The sequence below is a fragment of the Nerophis lumbriciformis genome, linkage group LG06 (genome assembly GCF_033978685.3).
Source record: "Nerophis lumbriciformis linkage group LG06, RoL_Nlum_v2.1, whole genome shotgun sequence".
Classification (NCBI taxonomy): domain Eukaryota; kingdom Metazoa; phylum Chordata; class Actinopteri; order Syngnathiformes; family Syngnathidae; genus Nerophis; species Nerophis lumbriciformis.
Window position 1 is genome coordinate 18,484,276 of NC_084553.2, and position 27,907 is coordinate 18,512,182.

Here is a 27,907-nt window from a genome sequence, read left to right on the forward strand (position 1 = left end):
GAGATTTTTACAACAAAGTTGTAAAGCTTAGTGATGTATCAGATTGTTTTTTTGTTTTTTACCCTTTGCGTTCATATTTATTTTGTTGCATTTTTGTTGCGTTTCGCTTGATTGTAAAATATTTCGATAGAGAGGGGGTGTGACGTTCATATGTTGTAAATGTTCAGTGTTTTTTCGTTCATAGTTTATATTGTAAATCCCACATTCTTTGTTTTCATGTACATTCTGGCTGTCTGATTCAGTAAAAAAATAAAAAAAATCATTCTGTTTTTTAAGGCGATGTGTCATAACGTTTTTAGCATTCAATCAGACATTATTGTGAGGTTTTGTATTAGTGTTCCTAAAAATAGATATACCGGCCCCCAGACACATTTTTTCTCTAAATTTGGCCCCCCGAAGCAAAATAATTGCCCAGGCCTGGTTTAATAGGATGGAAAATCCCCGGAACAAGGACAGTTTGTTGCTTTCCGCCATGTTTTCTTGAGTCAAACATTGCAAATTGCACTAGTAGGCGATGTTGCTGCTGCGTTTCCAGGAATAAGCAAGGTCGTCTAAAATGATTTAATAAATGACGGTTTTTCCATAATAAAAAATGTATACATTATTAGTAACCGTCCGGAATTTTACAGAGGTTTACCATTATACCGTTTACTGTTACATCTTTAGTTTGTGAATGTCCATGCTCCTCTAAGTTAATATAACCTCCATTGCGGCAAATAAACAAGTATTAAGTATTATTATCACTGGGGGACTCGAGAAAGGCTAAGATATGACACATCGAGTCAAGAGAGCAGCAGACAAGGAAACAGGCTAAAGCAGGAGAATATGTTCTTAGTTTAATTAAACAATGTGTGTGTATATAGAACCACGTTACCACAGAGTGTAAGCAGCTTTGAACATTAAATTTACAAGTAGCTTAATAAGAGTTGAGAGAAATGATATCTGTTGATGTGTTGCGGCCACGGCCTACATGTAGGAGGATGGATTGATCCATAAATCGTAGTCAGTATCACTACTAATGTTTTTAGTTCATGATCGATACTAATGATCCGATCTTTTGGTCGTTTTGTTTATGTTAAAAAAATCTGTGAGTAAGTCCCAGGATACAGTCGGACTTTGATTGCAAAAACCAAAGGCTATAAATGAGTAGTAGATGTTAATTTTTGCCGTTTTTTAGTTATTGTGTTCTATTGACTTTGTTTTGCTCAAGCTTTGGATGAAATATAAGAGCGTAATGGCAAAATTCTAAATATTTAGTTTATTGCTACATTGTCTTCCTGTATTTTTCCTGCAGATTATAATTGTGATTTAAAAATAATAATTTAGTGATCTTAAACATTGAATATTTAAATACCATATATAAATCCTAAAATTCCCAGTTAATTCATGTGATCATATCGGCTGATCTCACTTAAGGATATATACTGTATATACGTATACTACATGTGTATACAAAAAAAACTAATCTAACAATAACATGTTTTGTAGTCAAATAAGCATATTTTTAAAATCAAAATAGAAATTAAATGGCAAAATCTTTGTGTGAAGGTTAAATTTAAAAATACCTATTGTCCAGGGTGTACCCTGCCTTCCGCCCGAATGCAGCTGCGCTAGTCTCCAGCACCCCCAGCGACTCGAGAGGGACAAGCGGTAGAAAATGGATGGATGGATGGATATCAAGACTCAGTGGTCATCAACATTTTTTGTTATTGGTATGTCTGTTATGTATTTTGCGCCAATTCTTCTATTTTTGCTGTTTATTTTTTTTCAATTTGATTTTTCAATGGGCAGCACGGTGGAAGAGGGGTTAGTGCGTCTGCCTCACAATACGAAGGTCCTGAGTAGTCATGGGTTCAATCCCGGGCTCGGGATCTTTCTGTGTGGAGTTTGCATCTTCTCCCTGTGACTGCGTGGGTTCCCTCCGGGTACTCCGGCTTCCTCCCACCTCCAAAAACATGCACCTGGGGATAGGTTGATTGGCAACACTAAATTGGCCCTAGTGTGAATGTGAGTGGGAATGTTGTCTGTCTATCTGTGTTGGCCCTGCGATGAGGTGGCAACTTGTCCAGGGTGTACACCGCCTTCCGCCCGATTGTAGCTGAGATAGGCTCCAGCACCCCCCGCGACCCCGAAGGGAATAAGCGGTAGAAAATGGATGGATGGATGGATTTTTCAATGTGCGGACGGGCCAAAAAATAAAGCGGGACCAAATGGCCTTTGCGCCAAACTTTGGATACCTCGTCTTCTTCAGTGTTGAGTGTGTGACTCTAATCAACTGTGAGCAATCACAATTTTATGTAGCTTATTAGCTTCCAGTCGCGAGCGGACAATTATAATTTAGAGGAAAGAAATAGAGTTATTGTTACAACAACTGGCCTTAAGGATTTCACTAGCATCAGGCTGAGAATTTTTTCCGAGCTGTACGTTTCGCAGTGCAACATTCGCTGGCATTTCAACACAAGTATTGTTTTACACAGTATTATTATTTATAGCATTATCCAGATTTCAGCTTTGTTGTTAAATGTGCTCTGCTGGGTATAACAGCTACTGAATTGCAAACACCAAATGTTGGCAGCTATGCAAATTAACGGCTTTCGTTTAAACTAATTGGAATCAATTTAATCAATGCTTTGCTTACCAAAACACCACCATTTTAAAAGGGGACATGCCTTTAAAAAAAACCCAAAAACGTTTACCGTATTTTCCGCACTATAAGCCGCCCCGGGTTATTAGCCGCACCTTCAATGAATGGCATATTTCAAAACTTTGTCCACCTATAAGCCGCCCCGGACTATAAGCCGCGCCTACGCTGCGCTAAAGGGAATGTCAAAAAAACAGTCAGATAGGTCAGTCAAACTTTAATAATATATTAAAAACCAGCGTTCTAACAACTCTGTTCACTCCCAAAATGTACGCAAATGTGCAATCACAAACATAGTAAAATTCAAAATAGTGCAGAGCAATAGCAACATAATGTTGCTCGAACGTTAATGTCACAACACACAAAATAAACATAGCGCTCACTTTCTGAAGTTATTCTTCATTCGTAAATCCTTCGTCTTCGGTGTCCGAAGTGAAAAGTTGGGCAAATGTGAGATCCAAAATGGCCGGTTCCGTCTCGTCGAAGTCATCGGAGTCAGTGTCACTGTTATCCAGCAGTTCTGTGAATCCTGCCTTCCGGAAAGCTCGGACCACAGTTGTGACCGAAATATCTGCCCAGGCATTTACGATCCACTGGCAGATGTTGGCGTCGTCTGGCGCTGCCTCCCTGTCTTAGTGAAGGTGTGTTCGCCTTCTGTCATCCATTGTTCCCACGCAGTTAGCAGTCTAGCTTCGAATGCCCTGTTGACACCAATATCTAGCGGCTGGAGGTCTTTTGTCAATCCACCCGGAATGACGGCGAGTATTGAATTAAGCGCGTAAGCGTGTCTCTTAATGTGATGTTATGAGCTAGCAAATATAACAACTACACTACCCAGCATGCAACGATAGTGACGAGCATGCGCGGTAGCCCTGAGAAGCGTTGTATGCTGGCAGTTAGAATGTGGTTATGAGCACGCTGTGAGTAAACGTTGAGAACTCAGTTAACACGCCTCGTCTGCATTATTTATAATTAGACAGACAACACACTTAATAGGAGCCATTTTGGGGTCTTTACATAAACACACAAATGGAAATGAAACGTCACATATCCCAGCATGCACCGCGCGCTTCTTCGTCATCCACTGTTCCCACGCAGTTAGCAGTCTAGCTTCGAATGCCCTGTTGACACCAATATCTAGCGGCTGGAGGTCTTTTGTCAATCCACCCGGAATGACGGCGAGTATTGAATTAAGCGCGTAAGCGTGTCTCTTAATGTGATGTTATGAGCTAGCAAATATAACAACTACACTACCCAGCATGCAACGATAGTTACGAGCATGCGCGGTAGCCCTGAGAAGCGTTGTTGTATGCTGGGAGTTAGAATGTGGTTATGAGCACGCTGTGAGTAAACGTTGAGAACTCAGTTAACACGCCTCGTCTGCATTATTTATAATTAGACAGACAACACACTTAATAGGAGCCATTTTGGGGTCTTTACATAAACACACAAATGGAAATGAAACGTCACATATCCCAGCATGCACCGCGCGCTTCTTCTTCTTCCGGGGGCGGGTGGTTGCTTACAGTACAAGAAGAAGCGCTTCCTGTTCTATGGGGGCGGGTGCTTACCTTGGCGGTTGCTTGCGTAGAAGAAGAAGCGCTTCCTGCTCTACCGGGAAAAAAGATGGCGGCTGTTTACCGAAGTTGCGAGAACGAAACTTTATGAAAATGAATCTTAATATTTATCCATATATAAAGCGCACCGGGTTAAAAGCCGCACTGTCAGCTTTTGAGTAAATTTGTGGTTTTTAGGTGCGGCTAATGGTGCGGAAAATACGGTACTGTAGAAAATAATAATTTTATCAAAATAATACTAAATTGTACTTCAAACAACTATAGTAGATTTATGAAGTAATGTAGTTATAATAACAAACATTTACCTTACTGGCGTACTTCTACGTTATCTCCTTTGAGCTGCTTCTCAATCAAACACACCATCAGCAGCTTCGCCATATCTTCATGGATAAATGTTCAGATAGACATTTTGATATTATTTTAACATCTTTTCTGGCACGAAAGCTGGCTCTCGCTTCACTACATTGCATTCAACTGCATCACCAAGTCTGCTGCACGGTCAGTCATGGCTTTGATGATTTATTTCTTTAATTGAATTCAGTTTCTGGTTCGACTTCATGGAGACTGCAGGACTCTGTGAGATTGACGTGGCAACCAGAAGAATAGTTGGGGGCAATGATTCACCAACTGACCTCGACAGCCCTTTTCAGGTAAATACAGTCGTGGTCAAAAGTTTACATACACTTGTGAAGGACATAATGTCATGGCTGTCTTGAGTTTCCAATATATTTTACAAGTCTTATTTTTTTGTGATAGAGTGATTGGAGCGGAGCACACACTTGTTTGTCACAAAAAACATTCATTATTTTTTTTTTGAATTAATTTATTATGGGTCTACTGAAAATGTGACAAAATCTGCTGCGTCAAATGTATACATACAGCAACATACATTATCAATTTTGGTGATGTAGAAAAGTTACAATCAAATCAAATTAGTTCCATGGAACGGCCTCTTAACTTCATGTAAGTAATTATAATTGATGACACCTGTTGACTTTTCTGAGCCCATTTAAATAGGGCTGATGTGATGCAGTCATTAGACTCGGTTACAAACGAGACAATGGGAAAGTCAAAAGAACTCAGCACAGATCTGAAAAAACAAATCATTGACTTGAGCAAGTCAGAAAAGTCACTTGGAGCCATTTCAAAGCAGCTTAAGGTCCCAAGAGCAACTGTGCAGACAATTGTTCGTAAGTATAAAGTCCATGGCACAGTTTTGTCACTGCCACGATCAGGTAAAAAACGCAGCTACTGAGAGAAAATTGGTCAGGATGATCAAGAGTCAACCGAGAACCACCAAAAAGCAGGTCTGCAATGAATTGGAAGCTGCTGGAACACAGGTGTCAGTGTCCACAGTCAATTGTGTTTTGCATTGCCATGGACTGAGAGGCTACCATGCAAGAAGGAAGCCCTTGCTCCAGAAGCGACACCTTAAGGCTCGTCTAAAGTTTGCTGCTGATCACATGGACAAAGATAAGACCTTATAGAGCAAAGTTCTGTGGTCAGATGAAACAAAAATGTTGCTGTTTGGCCACAATACCCAGCAATATGTGTGGAGGAGAAAAGGTGAGGCCTTTAATCCCAGGAACACCATTCCTACCGTCAAGTATGGTGGTGGTAGTATTATGCTCTGGGCCTGTTTTACATACATACATATATATATATATATATATATATATATATATATATATATATATATATATATATATATATATATATATATATATATGTATATATGTATGTTATATATATATATATATATATATACAGTGGGGCAAAAAAGTATTTAGTCAGCCACCGATTGTGCAAGTTCTCCCACTTAAAATGATGACAGAGGTCTGTAATTTTCATCATAGGTACACTTCAACTGTGAGAGACAGAATGTGGGAAAAAAATCCAGGAATTCACATTGTAGGAATTTTAAAGAATTTATTTGTAAATTATGGTGGAAAATAAGTATTTGGTCACTTCAAACAAGGAAGATCTCTGGCTCTCACAGACCTGTAACTTCTTCTTTAAGAAGCTCTTCTGTCCTCCACTTGTTACCTGTATTAATGGCACCTGTTTGAACTTGTTATCTGTACAAAAGACACCTGTCCACAGCCTCAAACAGTCAGACTCCAAACTGCACTATGGCCAAGACCAAAGAGCTGTCGAAGGACACCAGGAAAAGAATTGTAGACCTGCACCAGACTGTGAAGAGTGAATCTACAATAGGCAAGCAGCTTGGTGTGAAAAAATCAACTGTGGGAGCAATTATCAGAAAATGGAAGACATACAAGACCACTGATAATCTCCCTTGATCTGGGGCTCCACGCAAGATCTCATCCCGTGGGGTCAAAATGATCATGAGAACGGTGAGCAAAAATCCCAGAACCACACGGGGGGACCTGGTCAATGACCTGCAGAGAGCTGGGACCAAAGTAACAAAGGTTACCATCAGTAACACACTACGCCGACAGGGAATCAAATCCTGCAGTGCCAGACGTGTCCCCCTGCTTAAGCCAGTGCATGTCCAGGCCCGTCTGAAGTTTGCCAGAGAGCACATGGATGATACAGCAGAGGATTGGGAGAATGTCATGTGGTCAGATGAAACCAAAATAGAACTTTTTGGTATAAACTCAACTCATCGTGTTTGGAGGAAGAAGAATACTGAGTTGCATCCTAAGAACACCATACCTACTGTGAAGCATGGGGGTGGAAACATCATGCTTTGGGGCTGTTTTTCTGCTAAGGGGACAGGCCGACTGATCCGTGTTAAGGAAAGAATGAAGGGGGCCATGTATCGTGAGATTTTGAGCCAAAACCTCCTTCCATCAGTGAGAGCTTTGAAGATGAAACGTGGCTGGGTCTTCCAGCATGACAATGATCCCAAACACACCGCCCGGGTAACGAAGGAGTGGCTCCGTAAGAAGCATTTGAAAGTCCTGGAGTGGCCTAGCCAGTCTCCAGACCTCAACCCCATAGAAAATCTGTGGAGGGAGTTGAAAGTCCGTGTTGCTCGGCGACAGCCCCAAAACATCACTGCTCTCGAGAAGATCTGCATGGAGGAATGGGCCAAAATACCAGCTACTGTGTGTGCAAACCTGGTAAAGACCTATAGTAATCGTTTGACCTCTGTTATTGCCAACAAAGGTTATATTACAAAGTATTGAGTAGAATTTTTGTTATTGACCAAATACTTATTTTCCACCATCATTTACAAATAAATTATTTAAAAATCCTACAATGTGAATTCCTGGATTTTTTTTTCACATTCTGTCTCTCACAGTTGAAGTGTACCTATGATGAAAATTACAGACCTCTGTCATCATTTAAAGTGGGAGAACTTGCACAATTGGTGGCTGACTAAATACTTTTTTGCCCCACTGTGTATATATATATATATATATATGTATATATATATATATATATGTATATATGTATGTTCCACAAATAGTGTGAATATATGAGGTCAAGTCTTGTACATAGGACTGCACGGTTATGGGCAAAATAATAATTAAGATTATTTTTTTATCAATATTGAAATCACGATTATTAATCATGATTATTCACTATGTTTGGTAAAACAGTGTTCGGGTGTGAACGTGACGCGATCATGTCATTTGTAATATCTAATACAAATGCTCTAGATTTTGGATCTGTATATTTAAAGACCAATATTTGTTTTTGTTCATTAATAGTATCAGCGTGTCATATTTTTTATTACATGATGCCTTCATCTCTAGTTTTACATTTTCATAGAGAAAAGTATTTTTTAGATTATGTACATTTACATGTACCGTACTAATGTGTGTACATGTACAAAACCCAAAACCAGTGAAGTTGGCACGTTGTGTAATTCGTAAATATAAACAGAATACAATGATTGGCATATCCTTTTGAACTTATATTCATTTGAATGCACTGCAAAGACAAGATATTTAATGTTCAAACTGAGAAATGTAATTTTTTTTTACCACTGTTACATGGCCTTTCTTTTTAACAACACTCAGTTTGGGAACTGAGGAGACCAATTTTTGAAGCTTTTCAAGTGGAATTCTTTCCCATTCTTGCTTGATGTACAGCTTAGGTTGTTCAACAGTCCGGGGTCTTCATTATGGTATTTTAGGCTTCATATTGCGCCACACATTTTCAATGGGAGACATGTCTGGACTACAGGCAGGTCAGTCTAGTACTGCACTTATTTACTATGAAGCCACGCTGTTGTAAGACGTGCAGAATGTGGCTTGGCATTGTCTTGCTGAAATAAGTAGGGGCGTCCATGGAAAAGACGTTGCTTGGATGGCAACATATGTTGCGCCAAAACCTGTATGTACCTTTCAGCATTAATGGTGCCTTCATAGATGTGTAAGTTACCCATGCCTTGGGCACTAATACACCTCCATACCATCACAGATGCTGGCTTTTGAACTTTGCGCCGAGAACAGTAAATGGTAAATGGCTTCGACACTATTTCCACATTCATCCATTCACACACGCATTCACACACTGATGGCGGGAGCTGCCATGCAAGGCCCTAACCACGACCCATCAGGAGCAAGGGTGAAGTGTCTTGCTCAAGGACACAACAGACGTGACGAGGTTGGTAGAAGGTGGGGATTGAACCAGGAACCCTCAGGTTGCTGGCACGGCTACTCTCCCAACTGAGCGCCTCCCAGTTCCCAGTCTGGATGGATCTTTCCTCTTTGGTTCGAAGGAAACAACGTCCGCAGTTTCCAAAAACAATTTGTAATGTGGACTCGTCAGACCACAGAACACTTTTCCACTTTGCATCAGTCCATCTTGGATGAGCTCGGGCCCAGCGAAGCCGGCGGCATTTCTGGGTGTTGTTGATAAATGGTTTTCGCTTTGCATAGTAGAGTTTCAACTTGTACTTACAGATGTAGCGACCAACTGTAGTTACTGACAGTGGTTTTCTGAAGTGTTCCTGAGCCCATATGGTGTACTTTACACACTGATGTCGCTTTTTGATGCAGTACCGCCCGAGGGATCGAAGGTCTGTAATAACCTTGCTTACGTGCAGTGATTTATCCAGATTCTCTGAATCTGTTGGACAATTTGCTCATGCATTTGTTCACAAAATGATGACCCTCACCCCATCTTTGTTTGTGAATGGCTAAGCATTTCATGGAAGCTGCTTTTATACAAAATCATGGGACCCACTGTTCCCAATTAGCCTGTTCACCTGTGGGATGTTCCAAATAAGTGTTTGATGAGCATTCCTCAACTTTCTCAGTCTTTTTTGCCACTTGTGCCAGCTTTTTTGAAACGTGTTGCAGGCATCAAATTCCAATTGAGCTAATATTTGCAAAAAATAACGGTTTGAACCTTAGGTATCTTGTCTTTTCAGTTTATTCAATTGAATATAAGTTGAAAAGGATTTGCAAATCATTGTATTCTGTATTATTTACGATTTACTCAACATGCCAACTTCACTGGTTTTGGGTTGTGTACATAAGTATTCACAGCCTTTGCCATGAAGCTCAGAAGTGAGAGCATGTGCATTCTGTTTTAACTGATCATTCTTGAGATGTTCCTACAGCTTAATTGGAGTCCACCTGTGGTCAATTCAGTTGATTGGACATACCGGTAATTTGGAAAGGCACACACCTGTCTATATATAAAGTCCCACATTTTACAGTGCATGGCAGAGTACAAACTAGTGATGATAAATGTGATTCTTTTTACTGACTCGAGTGGCTTTTTGTCACTCACTGAAGTGAATTGATTCACTCATCACAAAACGCATGGGCTAAAGCTTGCACATGGTTATTGCATGCTCAGGCAACCTAACACACTCAGCACAGAGCACATGAGCAGATGCTCACAAATGATTCACTGCGACTGCGCAAGTCTCTCAGTCGTCAACGTGAGGCCTTGTGATTACTTTCCAGATGCACTGCAGAAATTAGATTGCATTTTAATGTGAATTTAGTTTGCTAATTTGTGTGTAGCCTTACAAAGTTGTTAAATACCTTTAAATAATTGTTTGTGTGATATCTTCTTCAAACATTCTGTATTCTAATCTTTTTTCTTTTCAGTGTGGCCCTAATGTTCTTGCATATTGTTACATGGTTAATTGTAATCCTATCAATACAAATATATGCCCCCTGAGCCACATTTTGGACTCTCCTGCTTTAATCCTTTGACTTTGTGAATTTTATTTTGAGTGGATCGCTTTTATGTTGACAATCTGATTTTGTGGACCAACTCAAGTCCCTATGTCTCTGGGAAAATCACAAAGAAATGTGCACTCAATAGCGAAGTTCAGTTATAACCACTTGTGTTGTCATGAGTCAGCCCATCCAAGGCATGCAGATCTTAACAGTTTTCACTTTACATACGGTTTAGTGAAGCCCGCCCTGTTGCAACTGTTTTTGTCTTTTTGCAGAATCTTGACATTTAGGCTTTTGTGTATGTATCCTGTCAGGAGGAGGTTGCTGAGTTTGCCATAGAATTGTGTTGCACTGAGGAAGAGAGAGGAGAGACCCCGGGCAGAGAGGACAGTCCCAGAGACCTGGGAGATGTGGAGCTTGACCTAGGAGGAGAAGCAAAGTCTGGAGACGACAGAAGCTTTGGTATGAACTCTCTTGTAGTTAAACTTATGCTTGCTTTTAAAGATGCACCATTCGCGAAAACATGTGAATCCTGATTTTCTGGCTTCAAACTGAGATTTCTAATTGGAAATAGAGATTCTTGGAGGATTTTTGCATGCCTATTTTAAGAAATCAATTTTTGTTGTTATCCGTTCTTTATTGGATGACAGTTGGCAGGCGGTTTAAAATAAGGGCGAAGTAAAGTAAATCCAACTAATTCATGCGATCCCTCCTCCCACGAGCTGACCAATGATAGATGTCCAGCTGTCAGGGGTAGAACCAGGGCTGTAGAGCCAACTAGCCCTGGCCAGTCTTTGACTGGGAGAGAGTGAGTTAGAAATGTCGACCAAAAAGGCCTGGAGGAAATGGCTGCGTTTGTTTGTGATGCAAAATCTTCGTCGTTTAGAAATTTAGTCGTATGTCATGGTGAATTAGGGGTGACACGATTCTTTGATTAACTTTATTACAAATCTGATGGAGTAATTTTCTCTGTCTCGAAAAATCATTACCGTATTTTCCGCACCATAAGCCGCCCCGTGTTATAAGCCGCGCCTTCAATGAACGGCATATTTCAAAACTTTGTCCACCTATAAGCCGCCCCGTGTTATAAGCCGCATCTAACTGCGCTACAGGGAATGTCAAAAAAACAGTCAGATAGGTCAGTTAAACTTTAATAATATATTAAAAACCAGCGTTCTAACAACTCTGTTCACTCCCAAAATGTACGGTAATGTGCAAATGTGCAATCACAAACATAGTAAAATTCAAAATAGTGCAGAGCAATAGCAATAACTTAATGTTGCTCGAACGTTAATGTCACAACACACAAAATAAACATAACACTCACTTTCTGAAGTTATTCTTCATTCATAAATCCCTCGAATTCTTCTCCTACGGTGTCCGAATTAAAAAGTTGGGCGAATTACGGGATCCAAAATGGCCGGCTCCGTCTCGTCGAAGTCATCAGAGTCAGTGTCGCTGTTGTTTTTCCAGCAGTTCCGTGAATCCTGCCTTCCGGAAAGCTCGGACCACAGTTGAGACCGAAATATCCGCCCAGGCATTTACGATCCACTGGCAGATGTTGGCGTATGTCATCCGGCGCTGTCTCCCTGTCTTAGTGAATGTGTGTTCGCCTTCGGTCATCCATTGTTCCCACGTCGTTCGCAGTCATGCTTTAAATGCCTTGTTGACACCAATATCGAGCGGTTGGAGTTCTTTGGTTAATCCACCCGGAATGACGGCGAGTGTTGTATTTGTGTGCTTCACTTGTTTTTTGACACCATCTGTGATGTGGGCGCGCATGGAGTCGTATATCAACATGGACGGAGCTGCGTGAAAAAAGCCACCCGGCCTCTTCGCGTAAACTTCCCTTAACCACTCGCTCATCTTTTCTTCATCCATCCATCCCTTCGAGTTAGCTTTTATGATGACGCCGGCTGGAAAGTTCTCTTTTGGCAAGGTCTTCCTTTTGAATATCACCATGGGTGGAAGTTTCTGGCCATTAGCATGGCAAGCTAGAACCACAGTGTGTCGCTTAGTAGGAGCCATTTTGTGGTCTTTACAGATGTAAACACACAAAGGAAATGAAACGTAATACCCGCGCGCTTCTTCTTCTATGGGGGCGGGTGCTTACCTTGGCGGTTGCTTACCGTAGAAGAAGAAGCACTTCCTCTTCTATGGGGAAAAAAGATGGCGGCTGTTTACCGTAGTTGCGAGACCTAAACTTTATGAAAATGAATCTTAATATTAATCCATATATAAAGCGCACCGGGTTATAAGCCGCACTGTCAGCTTTTGAGTAAAGTTGTGGTTTTTAGGTGCGGCTAACAGTGTGGAAAATACGGTAGTTTAAAGGTAGAGTTAAAACCATAAAGACATTTATTATTGTCCAATGTGCTTACGTCACCCACGCAGAGGAAAGAGGAAATGAATGTAGTGTTTCCCAAGATCAATTGTAAACGTGCCGTTTCCGGTTCGCTTTGCTCATGAACACATTTTAATCGAAGTATAATGTGGAGACATGCAACGTAACTCCCCTTTACAACACACCTCATATACTGTTCACCTGCTTTGCCAGAGATGTAGCAGTAGAGATAAGGGCTGTTATTGACTATTCTAGTAATCTATAGATTTTCTTTTCTGGGTAATAAAAAGACAAAACATACTTTATAGCCTCAATGCATATTTTAGGGAAACGAGTGGAAATAAAATTAAATTTTTATGCTTGCTATAAAACTTTTTTTTTTTTTTTCTAAAAATGCACATCATCAACATAGAAATTGCACTTTAATAAACAATAAAAACTCTTCACTGCCACACAGATTACGGCACCCACACACCACTGCTCCAATGTGTGCTCTATTGCAGGGGTCGTGCGGAAAATTTCTGCATATCTGAAGTTCCGGGCACACATGCGGTCCTGAGTTTATAAGTTTTTATGAGTGACACTTATGAAACAATTAATCAAAGCAACAGAATATAAATCAAATATTTTTTCTAATCAAATTAATCTGAGTAAACGTTGAAACCCTAAAAATATATCTGTGCTTCCAATCAAGCAACTTTGTTACTGTATTTAGCAAGTAGAGGTTGGCACGAAAATTGAAAGAGGAAAGTGTGTCTTGCGTCATGCAGTTTTTCAGTATTCAAATACAAGCGGTCACAAAAAAAGTATTTTCTGTGAGGGCGGTGAGCCACCTCCCCTAACCCAGGGAGTGTCCAATGTGCATTACAATCACTGAGCATTGTGTGTACACAACTTCCAAAGTGTGGAACCTTAACCATATTTTTTTGAGCTATGTACAGTATAGCAGAATGAAAGGAATGGAGTGGACACTCTAGTCTGTCTCCTCTATCTTTGTCTCTGCGTGGCCGCTCGCATACACGCACGCACACACTCAGCCTGTCTCTAGGTTCAGAAATGCACAGTTATGAAGATACTGTCATGGCATTAGGTCTAATTTAAAAATGGAAACAATTGGTCATTTATTATTAGAGCTGTGTAAAATTGGTTTGATATAATTTGGCAATAACGGGTAATATTGACCACCCCACTCCCGCTCTGTGTAGCAGCAGCAGTGTCATGCTGATTGTGCTAATTAGCTGCCAACAACAAGCCATCCAAGGCAAAATAAAAGAAATTAAGAGACTTATTAGCATAACATTACCCGATTCCCTGCGGACCATGAATGTGTACAGTTATAGAAGCCATCAAACCTTTTGTTTGCAAAGACTTAAGGCCGCTCTGCTCTTGCTGGCTTCAAGTGACTCGTTCTCAAAGGGAACCATATTATGTTGTGATCATGCAACGTAAACGTCTGAATCCGTTATTATTATTGATTTTATTTGTAACTGAGGCCATGTCTACACTAAGTCGTTTAACTCCTTAAACGAATAATTATTTAGCCTAAGCCCCGTTTCAGCCACACTAAACCAGCGTTTAAGGTCCCCCTCCTCAGACAATTTTTTACACGGGTAAGTCAGCCGTGTAATTCTTGAATCTCCGGCACTTAGCTTTGTATGGACTCACTGATCGTTTACAAAGTGAGTTCGGAGAGGAAGTGACGCCAGAAAGACCACGGCCACACAGGAAGTGACATCAGAAAAAACGCACCACAGCCAGCTTCATAATAAAGCGGTTTCGTAAATCGGAGCTAACCACTGGAAATATGAAGGCGAGTCATCCAGACATGCCCGTGTTTCTCATTCTTCTACATGTACAGACGCTTGTGGAAATCACACATGAATACCTTAAGAGAGCGCGATTGCAGCTATTTCGGATACCACACTTCTCAGACGACAAGAGAACTTTCGAAGGTAAGCTGCGTTTCTACTTGGCGAAAAACTTAGTCCATTTGTCGAAGGAGAGACAACGAGAATGCGAGCTCCCGTGGATGTGATAAAAAATGTAGCGTGGGCTTTGTATGACCTGGCCGTTGAGGAAAACGGCAAATGCATTTGGACTGGCAAAGCAGACTGTATCAGTTATTGTCCGCCATGTATGTCGCGGACTCGACGTCTAGGTCCAGAGTATATAAAGTCACCAAAAACGAATGGACAATGAAGGTGAAGGCAAAAGAGTGAGTGTCCTGACCGGATATCTAGATCCCTAGTTTGATTGATGTAAATGTTCTTTATCACATTGTTTACGTGTCTAATAAAGATTTGATTAATTCATGATGGCTCAGGTGTGATTCACTACAATAGGGCCTCACAGCACACTGGATTCCGGTTAATTCAAGGTTCAAGGGTTTATTCGTCACTTGCAGAATACACCACAGTGAAATGCTTTTTTCCATGCTCTTCAGATATTGCATACAGTGGGATCCAAACACTAGTTGCTGAATCTAATACACTAAATGCAAAAAATACAACAATTTGAATAGCTCTGATGTACATTAATTACAAGACAACAAGTTGCACAATAAGTCCCAGTAGTTATGGTAGAAGTATCATCCATCCATCCATCCATTTTCTACCGCTTATTCCCTTCGGGGTCGCGGGGGGCGCTGGAGCCTATCTCAGCTACAATCGGGCGGAAGGCGGGGTACACCCTAGACAAGTCGCCACCTTATCGCAGGGCCAACACAGATAGACAGACAACATTCACACTCACATTCACACAGTATCGGTAGAAGTAAAAGTACAGTAGTCACATACAGTACCAGTGCAATATCAAATAGTATAACAGTATATACAGTATAGGAAGTAATAAATATTAAGGTGTCTACAGTTATTAATATTTATTACTTCCTATACTGTATATATGTTATATACAGCACCACAACACTGGATATTGTTCAGATAAGTTAAATTTAAGAACTTGCACACAAAGCAACACTGGAGATGACAATGACGTGTGCATTTTCCGCGCATGCATACTCGGTCGCGTCGTGCCGACAGATGGAGGGGCGCGGGGGTCTTAAACGGTGGCATTGTTGTGTGTGGACACGGATAAGGTTAGGTGTGATTTACCCTGGATAACCTTATCCGGCTTAGTGTAAACAAGGCCTGAGAGTCTTGTAAAATAAAAACTAAAGACAGGACCAGTGTCAGTTTCATTGACTAATTATTTTTGTCTTAGGGGAAAAGGTTGACGATAACTGACGAAAATAAGACAATAACAAATCAAAACAAAATGCACGTTGACCAAGACAATAACAAACTTAACAATTTACGCAACTATTTAAAGTGAGACGAAAATGTTAACCGAAAATAAATCCAATTATATTTAATTTCGTCTTGTAACATGGGTGAGACAATTTCGGAATAAATCCAATCACCACTCTTTACCAGCGTACATATGAGAGTCGGACGAGAGTTTGTTACGTAGGAGAGCCAAGCAGATGCTTTTCCTTGTGAGATCAGGAAGTTGGATTTCTCACCGCCAAAACCAAAATGTATTGATGTTCCACATTGTAATATAAGTAATATAAGTATATCAGTAAACTTTGATGATATGTGTACACTTGGGAGAAAGTATACAGGACACACTTAATTTTTGATGCTAGGATGCCATCAGCAAGCAAGTCATCGGTCGTGACAGCTCCACAACTGTAAGTTAAAGCTAATTCTCCTGTATTACTCGTTTTACAAACAAATATCAAATAATTTTCTCTGCCTCAAGGAATCGTTTGTTTAATAGTAAATGTATTTATTTTCTGACATGACAACTTTTAATGTGGTACAACACGCTCGCTTAAGTTGATGCGTTTTCTATTTTTTTTTTATTTTTTTAAATTATTCGAGGCAGAGATTTATTAACAAATGAAAGGTTCCAGCCACCCCTCCTCCCCAAGCAGAAGAGAATGAATGGATGGATGGATGGATGAAATGTGTCATGCCACATATGTGTTTGCTGCTTCCATTTGTCCAGCTCATTAACAAACTATGATGAAAGCATGCATCGTAAGTCCATTTCACAACACACATACACACCTGCCTTGCCAGAAATGTAGCATAAAAAATAGAAAAAGTGCCTCAATGATATCTATTGGCATTGACCTGTAGAGCAAAACATGCCCTAATACATCATTCCTGACCATAAGATCATGCTAACACATGCTTAGCAGGTAGTTTAGATAAATGTGATTTTAAATAAACTTTAAAGAGGCCTTATCTTTTATACTTGATAATTTAATCGACTTAATTTACTGTCATTTTAGCTGACTAAAATTATGTAATTTTGCTGTTTAAAACTAGAATAAAACTAAATGTATTTAGATGACAAAAATTTGACAAATACCTTTTGGTCAAAAGACTATAAAACTAAATTAAAAACTGCTGTCAAAATTAGCACTGGAAAGGACGGCAGCTGTGCTCGGTACATACTTTTGTTTACAGCTTCATCTCCCTGTAAGCGCCACTGTTTTAAATGTGCCAGAAAAAACATGCGCCGCTGTTCACAATAAAATGACTGTCTGTTACATACTGTCTGACTGCGCTAACAAACCAGAGTCCCAGAATAAAAGCTTACCGGTACATATATTTATCATTAATCTTTTGCACTTGAAGAAACGATACCTTGATGCAGTTTATAGTACCGGTAATGGAATCTTGCAATAAACATATGCTTTCACTTGCAATTTTTTTGTTATATAAAATTGTTATTTTTGAGGCTTTTAAGAAAGTTTAAATTGTCCAAAGTTGTTCATGGTGAAGAGAAAATACATTGTATCCCCCCAAAAATGGATTAACTCGCTGGAATATAAAGGAGTTAATCTTTCATTATGGATGCATTTTCATATGCATCCATAAATGTGGATGCATATGAAAAAGTGCAATATATTTATCTTTAAAGTAATCTATTTATTTATATCTGCACCTTATTGCTCTTTTATCCTGCAATACCATGAGCTAATGCAACAAAATGTTGTTCTTATCTGTACTGTAAAGTTCAATTTATTTATCATTATTACTGTAAAGTTCAAATTTGAATGACAATAAAAGGAAGTCTAAGTCTAAGTACATTTATATTTTATAACGATTTCGAGACATTTTCAATATTTACGTTTAGATGATACCATCCATCCATCCATTTTCTACCGCTTGTCCCTTTCGAGGTCTCGCTGGAGTCTATACCAGCTGCATTCGGACGGAAGGCGGAATACACCCTGGACAAGTTGCCACCTCATCGCAGGCCAACACAGATAGACAACATTCACACTCACATTTACACTCTAGATGAAACCAAATCGTGATTAATCATTTTAAAACTATATCAAAATCAAATCGATTTGGGAAATTGGCCATGAGACATTACCAACCCTATTCATTATTAAGTGAATTTCTTATTTTCTCTTCCATCCATTCATCTATTTTCTACCATTTAATCCCTTCGGGGTCGCGGGGGGCGCTGGAGCCTATCTCAGCTACAATCGGGTGGAAGGCGTCGTACACCCTGGACAAGTCGCCACCTCATCACAGGGCCAACAGAGATAGACAGACAACATTCACACTCACATTCACACACTAGGGCCAATTTAGTGTTGCCAATCAACCTATCCCCAGGTGCATGTTTTTTTCTCTTGTGTATTTATAATTGCTCTCTAACCAAACAAAAATGTTTAATCCGATTAACCAAAGGAATTTTAAGTAAAATACTCCTTACGAAAATATCCTGTACCTGCAGCCGTAGTTTAAATTCTGATTGCTTTTCCCACAATATTTTGTACAGCCTTACCTGCTATCTATACATTGTTTTCTTCCTGATGAAGAAATTTGCTGGCCAGTATTAATAGTTTTTCTGAGCTCCTCTTGAGTTAATATTTTATTTACTATCTAGAATAACATAGCAGTGTTGTACCATCCTTCTTTTTTGAAAATTATTACTAAGTATGGATACAAGCTACTTAAAGACCCATAAAATAACATGTGGTGTCACCCAAAGATCTTGTTTCAGGTCCTATTTTTAATATTTACATGCTTTCACTTGGCAATGTCATCAGCAGACATAGAATTAAGTTCAACAGTTGTGCTGATGACACACAGCTGTACATTTCCATGTCTCCTGATCATATCGTACAATAAAACAACCATTTTTATAAAAAACAACATATTTGTCTGATTATGTTATGTAAAAATTTGTCAAGCCCCCAAACAAAACACAATCAATAAATATAAAAATATCTTTAATCACCATTAAAGATTGTAATTGATTGCCAGCAGTGATTTTCAGCCACAGTCAGACATGACTCTTTGTGTTTGGGTTTGTCTTCCAGGCGAAGAAGTTGTGTTACTAATGCAGGCTCTGAACTCACTAGCTACACCTGAAGAAAAACTGGCAGCTCTGTGCAAGAAATACGCTGACCTGGTAAGATGCTATGGTTGCTGTAGTTGCAAATTTGGTATCCAACTTTCCTGCTACCTTTTGTACCCTAACCTTCAGTCCAAATTAGGACTGAAACTAACGACTGTTTTGATAGTTGATTAGTCATAGACTATCTTAACGATGAGTCGACTAATAGGATTATGAAGCGTACACATATTCAGTAGCTCTAATTTAGCCGTCAGCTATTAAATTCAGCTTGAGATATTTTTCGGCATGTGCTAATTAACAATAAAAATGACCACTTCATTTACAAATATGTATTTACTGTGGTGCTCATTAGGCTGTTGCAAAAGAAAAATAACTAATACATTTTGATCCATTTTTAAAGCAAGGACAAGCAAAGAGCTAAAATACAATGTATACAATTTTCATGTTAGCAAACAACTGTCAAATTACCAACAATAAAAACAAACATCAGAAAATGTATGCTATCTAGGCTCCTCAAAAAACTTACATTTTGTGATGCTAATGAATGCTATTGAATGAATAATGGGTTCTCACTTCTCTGTGTGCGCTTGAGTATCTAGTCGATAGAAAAGCGCGAAATAAATCTAATCCATTATTATTATTATAAATTTTTTTAGAAAGCTATTTACAAGTATATTATTGATGATTAACTCCTGACATCTTATGGACTCATATATTATTGTTTTATTTATCACTTCTTGACATTTCATTTATCTAATAGATTATATATTATTTTATGATATTGGCGCCTTGGTGCCTAATATTTGTTTGTGTGATGTTGTTAATGCGCCTTTCCTTTTTGCATGCAGATTGACGCCACTTCACACTTTTAGTTCCTAATGGATAAATAAAACTAGACAAAGTTTAGCAGGCGGACCTTGGCTAAAATGATATTTAAAGCTTTTTTTCACACAACTTCTTCTCTCTGTTGTTAGCTAGTTGGGTGACTATCTTACTGAGGAGAGTCAGAGACTGCATCCCTCAGCTGTCCGACATGCCTCAGCATCACAGACATTCTGCTATGAAAAGCAAGGTCTGCTTTGCAAATTGATTTATTCAATATTCATTAAGTTACTCATGACATGTGCATGTTCATTTCAGTCTGGAAAAATGGGAGGGATGTCAACAACTGTTCACTATTCATATTTTCTTATACATTTTTGTCAAAGATGTTTGCTCCCCCCTAGTCCAAATTTAAAGGTCATTAAAAGAAGAACATTAAATAAAGGTCATATATTCATTGGGCTGCGAGCCTGCGACTAATGATTATTTTGGTTATCGGAACTGTAGATTATTTTAATTTTTTTTTAAATAATTGAATCGCAACTAAAAATAGATACATCTTTAGTTTTCAGCATTTTATTTAAAGCATTTGTGTAAACACAACTCAGGTAAGGAGATATTTCTAAAACAATTTAGCTTTGATCCGACATGTGGCTTATGCCAACTTGTTACCCAAAACATTTAAACGCGAAGAACGTCCCTACAATGTATGGCAACAGTCAACAAGAAGAGATGGTAAGTCCAGGAAACTTGTAATGAAACGTTAGCATGTAACATCTTCCTGACCACTGATATTATTAGCTAGTAGGACACTGGCACATGCAGTTACAGAGTTAGTGTTTGGCATACATTCCACTGCAGGAGTAAAATGCTGGCTGTACAGCCCTGTAAATAAAGGACCCTGTGCGTTTTCACCAAAAACTGCCCAGGTAAATACATTTCTGCAAGAACTATTTTATTTCCTGGTAGCGAGGTGTGACTTTAAAAAGTTCCTCAGAAACTTTAGAGGCTCAGGCTGTGTTGTGAAATGCTGATTGGTTGAACACAGTTGGGGCGTTTCGAAAACTTTGTATTCAAAATTTCAAACACCATTACAGTGTGCAAGGACAACTTGTTTATTTCTTATTTCTTATGGACATTAGTATTTCTATTGACATTGAAGAGAAAGAAGAACAAAATAAACCTTTGTGGTATCTGTGTGTTAAAGAATGCAGATCAATGGAACAATCCTGCAGTGTTTATCCCCAGCTATAGTGTTTAAATTAATATGCAGTATAGTGTTGTTTATGAATTTTTACAAACTTTATTTTGGTACACGAAGCTATGAGAAGTGGACCGAGTCTTTTAAATGTATTTACAGAGAATTATAAAGTATTCAGCCGGACGTCACTGGGACCCTGATACTACTTTGTTTGAGTAAAAATGTGAAATAGAGGAGACAGTGAAACAAAGTTAAATCACATCACTTAAAGTTCCTGAACTTTTTGTGGAAAAAGGCCTATTGTATAAGCATTTTATATTAGATTTAAACAAGTCTTTTTTTGTCTGCGCTGCGCTGTGTAACTGTTACTAGACTCAATTGACAGATAATACAAAAACTTAGGGATGTAGCATCGTAGCTTAACCGGACTACCGTACATGGAGATGAGATAAATGGGCTACGTACAAAGCTATGTTTTTGATAAATGGGCTACATACAAAACTATGTTCTTGCATGGATGTACATAATTGTTTCAAATGGAGAAATGAAACGTAGCCTGTATACCTACAGCTTTATGGACTGAAAGGGACACTTCTTGCTTCATACACTCTAATACTGACATCATTTTATCATGAAGCATTACTGCAGTATGTGAACAGTGACGCGACGAGGGAACACTGTATTCACATTTTTAAGTTCCACCGTGGGCACCAAAACTGAATAGGCATAACAGACAACATCACGTGGTTTCTTGTTGTATGTGTTCAGTTGGAGGAAAGTCGTTGCATGCAAAAGCGTCTGAAGACCCTGCAGAAGAAACAGTCACAAATTGTAAAAGAGAAGATTCATCTTCAGGGCGAGCACAGCAAAGCAATCTTGGCCCGCAGCAAGTTGGAGAGCCTCTGTAGGGAGCTACAGAGACACAACAAGACTTTGAAGGTTCACAGCAGCCCACTGTCAATAATAACAGCAAGAGAAATCCAAAGAATGTACTGCAGTTGATATTCACAACCTCTTCTTCTCCCCACACCTATATTAGGAGGAGAATGCCCAGCGGTCTCGGGAGTATGAGGAGCAACGCAAGGAAGTCATGCTGCACTTCCAGATGACTTTAAGTGATATTGAGGTCCAGATGGAGCAACACAGCTCTCGCAACACAAAGCTGAGGCAGGAAAACATGGAGCTTGCTGAAAAACTCAAAAAGCTCATTGAGCAGTATGAGCTCAGGGAAGAGGTAAGACTCTAGCATCACTTAAAACCACACCCCTTGCTTATTCTATATGTCATTGTACTAGAGACATGCCTGAACAAAGTCTTAAAGACGACCTATTTTGTAAAAATGTTTTATATATTGGTGCCTGTTTTTATGTATTTGGCATCTGCATAATCTCAATATATTCAAGTTTTTTTATTTTTTATTTTTTTGTTATTTTTTTTATTTTTATTTTATTTTTTTGTTGGAGACGATTTAAAAAGTGGGCGTCACGGTGGCAGAGGAGTTAGTGCATCTGCCTCACAATACAAAGGTCCTGAGTAGTCTTGGGTTCAAAACCGGGCTCGGGATCTTTCTGTGTGGAGTTTGCATGTTCTCCCCGTGACTGCGTGGGTTCCCTCCGGGTACTCCGGCTTCCTCCCACCTCCAAAGACATGCACCTGGGGATAGGTTGATTGGCAACACTAAAATTGGCCCTAGTGTGTGAATGTGAGTGTGAATGTTGTCTGTCTATCTGTGTTGGCCCTGCGATGAGGTGGCGACTTGTCCAGGGTGTACCCCGCCTTCCGCCCGATTGTAGCTGAGATAGGCTCCAGCGCCGCCCGCGGCCCCAAAAGGGAATAAGCGGTAGAAAATGGATGGATGGATTTAAAAAGTAAAAAAAAGCAATATTTTTCTACTCTATTTTCGGCATAGCTATTTTCCCTCAGGAGCTTCCATAGCTTGCCCCGTCCCCTTACTTCATTAGCGGCACACATTGCAAAACATGGCTAATGTTAACGAGAGTGAGAAGTTTGTTCCTAAGGAAAGAAAAGTGTTGTCAGTACTTTGGTTTTGCGGCAACAGGTGTGGAACAAGTGACTGCACACTGTAAAGTTTGTTTTAAAAAGACAGCAGCACAACAAACTTGTTCCAGCATCTGAAACCGATGCCTCCAGTCGAGTGCGGGAAATACTACTCTTTACAAGGCGAACAAGACGCAACAACAAACAGACTATTGGCTAAAAATCACCTTACTATGGCGGAATCATTTACACCAGATATGTATGATGCCATGTATGAGGAGAAAGAAGCACAATGCGTCGATCGAATACTAAAGGATATGTGAATGGAAAAGGCTGCAATTACTTTATCCACTTACTAGGGGTGTAACGGTACACAAAAATTTCGGTTTGGTACGTACCTTGGTTTAGAGGTCACGGTTCGGTTAATTTTCGGTACAGTAAGAAAACAACAAAATATAAATGTTTTGGTTATTTATTTACCAAATTTGTAAACAATGGCTTTATCCTTTTAACATTGGGAACACTATAATAATTCTGCCCACGTTAATCAACTAGGGGTGTAACGGTACGTGTATTTGTATTGAACCGTTTCGGTACGGGGGTTCGGTTCGGAGGTGTACCGAACGAGTTTCCACACGGACATATTAAGTAGCGTAACGCACGTTGTGTAAACAATGCACACCGAGGCACAACACACGGCATGTTAGCAGCTAACGGGCTACAATAGACTGACCATACGTCCTCTTTTCACCGGACAGAGTTTCTTAAATGCCTCAAATGTCCGGCATTTTGAGTTAGGGTTCCGTGTATTTTCAATGTACGTTCAGGGTTAAGAAGGGGTTAAAAACAAAACAAATTGTGCGCGCAGCAGCATTCGTGAGGGAGGGGCAGAGACAGATAGAGCGAGAGAGTTATCATAAACACGCATGCGTTGCCAGGCTCTGCTTTTTATCCATAGATTTATCAGATTGAATATTTTATTATCTATAGCAGGGCTGTCAAAAGTGTGCCCCGGAGGCCATTTGCGGCCCACAGCTAATGTTTTAAAGGCCCACGGCACATTCTAAAAATACTATTAAAATAAACAAAAACATAACAAAAGTGAAATAAAAAAGCTTAAAGGCTAAATGTAATTTAGAAAAAGTTGCAATGTTGACTAATAAAACAAAGCTGTTTTTTTTCTTTCAAACTGTCATTGCTCAAAACATAATATTGAATCAAAATCAATGTTATTATGAATTATTGACCTATACAAGGTTCCGATTACTTCACATCAAATATTCCACAAAGAAAAATATTTTTGGTGGAAGATTTTGCAAATTTGGTAAACAAATAACCCAAAAATGTATATTTTGGTGTTTTCTTACTGTACTGAAAATGAACCGAACCGTGACCTCTATACCGAGGTACGTACCGAACCGAAATTTTTGTGTACCGTTACACCCCTATAATCAACATTAAACTGCCTCAAGTTGTTGCTCAGATTAAATAAAATGACAAAACTTTTCTTCTACATACGTATAAAAAGTGCAACATTAAACAGTTTCAAGTCAACTCATTATGCTTAATTTATTACAGCATTTGGGAAGCCTGTAGTTGATTTTTATTATATAAATGTTATATTTTTATCAACATGTGATAGCAGTGACCCTGCCATTCAAAACTAGGCTGCTCCATTACTAATGATTAATGTAACTATAGCTGAAAAAATAATACAATAGCAATAGGAGAGACTATTCATCCCTGAACACCATGGAGTTCACGTAGGCTTTATGATGCAGTTACATTATTATATCAACTATCGGAGACAGAAGCTATTCATTTAACATCATGTCCTTTTTTGCTGCTTTAATACAGCTCAATCAACACAGAAAAGGTAAAGTGAAATAACAGACAGACAGGGCTTTGCTGTCCGTAACACACACACACACGCACACACCGCAAAATGAGCTAATGTTACGCTAAAAGCGAATTAGCCTTCACCTCAAGCCAGGACTGCGAGCAAGCTGAAGCTGCCGTTTATGTTTCTAGAACGTCAACGGGCTCATAGTGATGTTACTAGTAGTTGACTGGGAGGTGTTTATTATAATTTGGGGAGAGTCCCCTGCCTGATGCTTACCTGCTAAACGCTAAGCACTGACTACATGCGCTCTGAATACACACTGCTGATTGGCTGTTACCACTCTGAATACGCACTGCTGATTGGCTGTTACTGCTCTGTTTGTAACCAATCAGATGGTTGTGTGGGTGGGACAATGCTGGGTGCTGTGTAGAGTACTGACAGAGACAGGCAAAAGGAAGCGGAGCAGCTTATTAAGACTTTAGCTTAGGCGGCTACTTAATATGTTTGTGTGGAAACTCGTTCGGTACACCTCCGAACCGAACCCCCCATACCGAAACGGTTTAATACACGTACCGTTACACCCCTACCACTTACTGAAACAAACTATAGTCTTCTCAGTGTTTTACTTCATTATTTATTTGAATACAATGTATAATACTACATTTGTATTTACAGAAGTGTGTTATTAAAGGCAGAAGTTGAAAGTTTGCCCTTTATCGATCTCAATGTTGGAGACTTTATTTTAATGCAAAATGTGCAATGCTACATTTTTATTAACAGAAGTATTCTATTTAAACAGACATTGCTTCCCAAGGAAGGCTCTTAATTTAATTATTTGAAAATTATTCCATTAAAAAGTACAATTTACTGTATATCTGGTCTAAAAATTAACAACAGTATAAAAAGTTAAGAATTTTGCAAAGAGTAAGATGCAGTGTATGTAGTGTCATTTCTACTAGCTTTTGATAAAAAAACAACCTGTTTTGAATTATTGCTGACATTTGTATTCAATGGGTTAGAGTAGAGAAACAAATCGTAAATTGACTTTTTGGTGAAAACACCAGGGATTTTATTTACAGGCCATATAGTCCAGGCCTACAAGAAGGCATGGTGGAGTTATTTATAAAACAATCGTGCCTTCCTTCATGCTTTCTCCAAACAAGCAGTTTGGAACTTGCCCAATTTGTGATGTTTTTCTCAAGTGTGACATCAATGGATATCTATTTATTGTAGAGATTTACCCGAAGAGCTTTGCGCAAGTTCGCCATTGTAGTCAGACACTGTAGTCAAAAAGCTCCTTCTTTTTCTCTATCTTCTTGTTGTGGGGCAGACTGGCTCGTACATGCACATGCATCTTTCGTTGTTGCCATTTAGAATCCAAAGTAGCGTATAGTTGTAAGTTACATCTTTCAGTAGACTCGATATGAGAGCGCTAAAAAAACAAGGTTGGTGGGGAGAAGACTCATTTGAATTAGAGGCACGTAAATAAGACCACCCACAAATCGGCGCATACTGAAAAGACGTTCAGAAAGCGTCTTGAAGACAGTCTGTAAAACATAATCTACTGTATTTTTCGGAGTATAAATTGCTCCGGAGTATAAATTGCACCGGCTGAAAATGCATAATAAAGAAGGAAACAAACATATATAAGTCCCACTGGAGTATAAGTCGCATTTTTGGGGGAAATTTATTTGATAAAACCCAACACCAAGAATTAGGGATGATGTTTGATAAGAAATTATCGAGTTCAAGCCCATTATCGAATCCTCTTATCGAAGCGATTCCTTATCGATTCTCTTATCGATTCCAGATAGGTTGTTGTATATGGAAAAAAACACAATATTTGGTTTAACAAAAGCTCACTTTTATTTTATAAGAAAAAAATAAAATAAAATAAATAAATAAATAAATATTGACTGTTACCCCCCTAAAAAATATATATATATTGACTGTTACCCAAAGTATATTAAGTGGGATTTTTCAGAAAAACATATATATAGAGTAACACAAAAACAACCTGTCTCTGTGATCACTATAGGTGTATAAATAATAATATAGTGTTAAATAAAATCAGTCCCTTGGGCACAAAACTGAAAATAATACAGCTGTCCAAAAAGTGCACTTCTGCTGCTATTGGAACATACTAACTACACACACTATGACACTAAGAACACCACAGTCATCAATCAACAATTCTTCTTCCCTTACATGAGAGCAAAGCCTGGCAATAATTGCATATTGTCTGTTCTGCCCTCACTATATGTGTTGAGGTTATACAGCTTGGCAGACAGCTAACAAACAATCCAAGACGTCTAATAAAGTTCCAAAGCAGATTAATCCATTTAGGCTCTTTATTGTTGTTGATCTTGCTTTGTCTTTTCCCATCTTTACTTGTGTCTTGCACTGGACTGTTATATTTTATTTTTTTTAAACTGAAATACACACAATGACAAATGTATAAGCTATGTGATTCAATTAACATACTGAAATGTAATACACAATATGTAAATATTAGCTTCACACAAATATACAGTACTATCATCAAACAAATACTTCTGAGTGTTGAAACTATTTCGATGGTGGAAATACACGACTGGCAGCCATTTTAAGTCCTCAAAACATCCATTGAAACAGTGCACAAAAATCGTTTTTCAATAGACATCTTACTATCAAATTGAAACACTTTCCACCTTAATATTGAGTTATATAAACAAGTTCAGCAGTTTACTTACAGACTTATCTTTTCCAAGGCTTGTCGGAGCTAACACAACTTGTCTACTTCTCAATTGTCTCATGAATTGAACTGACTCGCCAACCCGGAAGTGCCCAAACTAATGACGCGTAGTATTTTCATATCGCCGCAAGGAGTCAGTAAGAGTCTACAATCAAATGGGCATAACATTGCGCCCCACGGGCATTTCCTGTGGGAAGGGATTCGTTCTCAGGGATTCGAATAAAGAACCAACTCT

General features: G+C 39.1%; 1 protein-coding gene across 4 annotated transcripts in view; it reads left to right on the forward strand.

The window, feature by feature from the left end:
* txlng (taxilin gamma) overlaps positions 1–27,907 on the forward strand; it is a 64,757-nt gene that overhangs the window by 9,958 nt on the left and 26,892 nt on the right. For 2 of the 4 annotated variants that reach the window (XM_061963850.2, XM_061963847.2), the window contains exons 2-7: positions 1,577–1,712; positions 4,760–4,868; positions 10,652–10,799; positions 19,037–19,128; positions 21,866–22,036; positions 22,137–22,331. In XM_061963850.2, the coding sequence (XP_061819834.2) occupies positions 1,666–1,712; positions 4,760–4,868; positions 10,652–10,799; positions 19,037–19,128; positions 21,866–22,036; positions 22,137–22,331 (762 nt within the window). In that variant the 5' untranslated portion in view covers positions 1,577–1,665. The remainder of the gene's footprint in view (positions 1–1,576; positions 1,713–4,759; positions 4,869–10,651; positions 10,800–19,036; positions 19,129–21,865; positions 22,037–22,136; positions 22,332–27,907) is intronic. The other 2 variants (XM_061963849.2, XM_061963848.2) reach the window with 1 other exon arrangement.